The sequence below is a fragment of the Camelina sativa genome, chromosome 18 (genome assembly GCF_000633955.1).
Source record: "Camelina sativa cultivar DH55 chromosome 18, Cs, whole genome shotgun sequence".
NCBI lineage: Eukaryota > Viridiplantae > Streptophyta > Magnoliopsida > Brassicales > Brassicaceae > Camelina > Camelina sativa.
The window spans coordinates 18,759,374-18,762,988 of record NC_025702.1 but is presented as its reverse complement, the minus strand read 5'-3'; the positions used below and the strand labels follow the sequence as shown (position 1 = coordinate 18,762,988).

At 34.1% G+C, this 3,615-nt stretch overlaps 1 protein-coding gene across 1 annotated transcript; it reads left to right on the top strand.

Annotated features, from left to right (window-relative positions):
* Positions 940-2,536, top strand: LOC109124872 (probable flavonol synthase 5). Its single transcript, XM_010485805.2, has 3 exons — positions 940-1,478; positions 1,622-1,949; positions 2,044-2,536. Exons 1-3 carry the CDS (start codon positions 1,063-1,065, stop codon positions 2,293-2,295), a joined length of 996 nt encoding a protein of 331 aa, XP_010484107.1. The 5' UTR covers positions 940-1,062; the 3' UTR covers positions 2,296-2,536.

Genomic DNA, 3,615 nt, shown 5'->3' with positions numbered 1-3,615 from the left:
GTGTCAACGACACAATTGTTCTTTATCTTCAGCATGTTAATGTATTCAAGCTTATTTACATATAAAACGCTTATCTACCCAGCTATGCAGTAATAAATTATAACAATGTAATACTTTAAAAATCAAGTTTTTGTCTTTGTTTACCTACCATCATCAATGGACTATATAAACAATATTAAAGTAAATATAGACTAATGAGAAAATGTGGACCAAAAAAATAAACTACGTAATAAGAAATGTTTTGTTATTAAATTTTAGAAGAAAGAAAAAGAGAGTTACGTGCTTCTTTTGGCATACGCATAAATACAAATAAAAGAACCACAACTTGTAACTGTTATTCTCCAACGTCGAAGTTACAAAACAGCTTTCTGACTGTGTAGAGATGAAGTTTTTATTGATCCGGTAGTCATAGTCTCATAGAAACTGTTATTATGCTTATGCATCGTGGGAGCTAAGCTAGTCACAAACTAGGTTTAAGAAGATTAATATTGGTAAGTCAACGCGGTATATTTTACGTAAACAACTTGCTCCTAATGAGTTTTTTACTTATTTAACTATCTAATTAGTTAAATATATGTCCAGTGTGATGTTTTAAAAATTTGTACCAGCTAGATAGACGACGAATCAACGACTTTTCATGCCATAGAATAATCATTATTATTAGGCTGGACTATAACGTGAGTTACGTTTGCTACTAATTGCGTCGCTCTATAATTTCGTGGATAAATTAGTATAATATAATTCTAAAAGATCCAGCCTAATAATGGTTCCATTGTTCGATAAAAAATATAATAATAATGGTTCCATTCATAATCGAGGTAGAAATTTTTCATATCTATGTTAATTTCATAATTTGAGCTCTATATATATATATATATATAAAACGTTCATTAATTAGACCGCGATAATTTACAAAAATGTGCTATATAACCTCGAACAGTTACGGAGTCGTACGTTGTGCCACATCATCACGAACTTATCCGGCCCTATTTTAAGCCCCTCTAAGCCTTCTTCTCTTTCTCACACCATAACGGCAACAAAGTTGGATATTAGAGTGGAGCTATGGTAGACGAGAGAGACCAAGATACATCATCTTCATCTCTTCCATCTTTGAGCAAGCAATTGGCAGGCACAACTCTTGGAGGAAGCGCAAACGTTCCCGTAGTTGACCTAAGCGTTTCTGATGAAGAGTTCCTGGTGCGTGAGGTGGTGAAAGCGAGTGAAGAGTGGGGAATCTTTCAGGTGGTTAACCATGGGATTCCAACGGAGCTGATGCAGCAGCTCCAAGTGGCTGGGAAACAGTTCTTTGACCTCCCGGAGACAGAAAAGGAAGCTGTGGCGAAAGAGGGAGGCTTCGAAGGATACAAAAGGAACTATCTAGGAGGTATAGACAATTGGGACGAACATCTGTTTCACAGACTCTCCCCACCCTCAATCATAAACTATAAATATTGGCCTAAGAATCCTCCCCAATACAGGTACGTGCGTTTTACGTTATTGATTCAAAACCAAGTGGATTGACTCTCATGTTTTACGTTAAAAATAAATTGTCAAATTTAAATGTTGGATTTTCGTCCATATATATATACATATGATTTTGGAACATGGTGGTATCATTCAGGGAAGTGACTGAGGAGTACACAAAGCATATAAAGAGGCTAACGGAGATGATTCTTGGTTGGCTATCAGAGGGACTAGATTTGCCGCGTGTGGCGTTGACGCAAAGTATAGGTGACGATACGGCAGAGTATGCCCTTAGGATCAACTTCTATCCGCCAACTAAACATTCGGAATTGACCATAGGAGCTGCGGCGCATAGTGATATGGGTGCAATCGCACTCCTTGTCCCCAATGAGGTTCCTGGACTTCAAGCCTTCAAGGACGAACAATGGTTTGACCTTAACTATATCAACTCTGCCGTTGTTGTTATCCTCGGCGATCAACTCATGGTATGGTTGACATTTTTTTTATTTTTTTTTCTTTCTTTTTTCGGATTTGAAAATGTTTTTGTGGTTTGATTTATAGATTCAAACTAATTTGCAGAGAATAACCAACGGGAGGTTTAAGAACGTGTTTCACAGAGCGAAGTCGGATAGAGAAAGAGTGAGGATTTCTTGGCCTATTTTTGTTGCGCCTAGGGATGATATGTCCATCGGACCTTTGCCGGAGCTTACCGGAGACGATAATCCTCCTAAATTTGAGACTCTATTATATAAAGACTATATTGACAAGAAGATAAAAGGTTGGGCGCTCGAAGGGCTCCACAGTCTACTGAAAACCCCTAAAACTATCTAACTAAGAAACAATTTGAGTATCATTCAACAATATCATAATAAATGATGATGAATTGTTTCAAGTGATCCTATCAAATTAAAGAGTTCGAGAGTTTTTCTTCCCGTTTCATTTTCGAGTAATTACGTTTTTATTTACAGACAAGTGTTTGTTGATAATTGTTCTTTCTTCTTTTGGAGTTTCTATTTATGCATGGTATTGTTTCATATAAAAAAAATATAATATGGTTTGAGGGTTTCTTCTATGAATCGTGTTCGTTAATTTCTTCTTTGAGGGTTTCTTCTATATACAGTGCATTAAACTATTTAGGGGAAGAAAGAAAGAAATATATGTGGAAAAGTTAAGTGTTTATTAAGTAGTTTGTTTGGGTTTGGTTTGATTATAGTTTTTATAATATTACAAAGTGTTACTCTGTCATACCTGAAGTCAAAAACTAGGTTTGACTAATCAAGAAGAAGATGTGTCAAATTTTGTTACATCAAGGCAAAGGTGTCTATTCAAATCCATAGATGCATAAGGTCCCTAGCACCAAAGTTTGATAGAAAGACTTGCAAAGTTTTAAATTTTGTGTTTTTTGTATTACGTGGTTTCTATTCGATTCGTTTACATGATTTGATCTGATGCATAGTCTTCTTGCTTGTTTTAATGTTATGGTAGCTAATTCTGAGCTCGTTTGGTTACTCTGAAATTTTAATGAATGAGTCATTACTGATTTTAGTGATTTTTCAGTTGTATCATAATGAATTTGATTGAAAGACTTGCAAAGTGATATGCTCTTGTAGACAAAGTGATATGCTCTTGTAGACTATGCATCAGATCAGATAAGACTTGTAATATGTGGTTTTAATTTGGATTCGTTTATGAAGCAATGTATGAGTTTTTCTTTTACTCTCTAGTTGTACTAAATCTCTGTCAAGTAAACACAAAACAGAGATATATACTAAGCAAGTTTCTTCAAGATGATTAATACTAAGAAAAACAAACAATAGAGGTACTCCAAAGATTTTGGTGGATTTGGTTTTATTTTCTAATTTTGCATAAATTGTAACAGACATTTGTAACATTATAAATTATATTAGAAAGACATTTTTTATATAATTTTTATTTTTATTTTTTTAGACATCCATATTTAAGGATCTCAAATGGAGGGAAACAAAATAATAAAAGACTAGTGGAAGTTTTAGATTAAGTTAGTAGTATTAATTTTAATATTACCCATTAGAATATAACTAATGAGTATGGTGTAGATCGTCAATCATAGATATAAAACCACCTCCGTTGCCGACAGTTGTGTTTTTTTTTTTTTTTTTTTTTTTCATTATT

Bases quoted from the DNA above. Each gene is read 5' to 3' on its own strand.
- LOC109124872 (XM_010485805.2), top strand. From the start codon at position 1,063: ATGGTAGACGAGAGAGACCAAGATACATCATCTTCATCTCTTCCATCT. The intron at 1,479-1,621 runs GTACGTGCGTTT...GGTATCATTCAG, and splicing joins AAGAATCCTCCCCAATACAG to GGAAGTGACTGAGGAGTACA. The intron at 1,950-2,043 runs GTATGGTTGACA...ACTAATTTGCAG, and splicing joins TCCTCGGCGATCAACTCATG to AGAATAACCAACGGGAGGTT.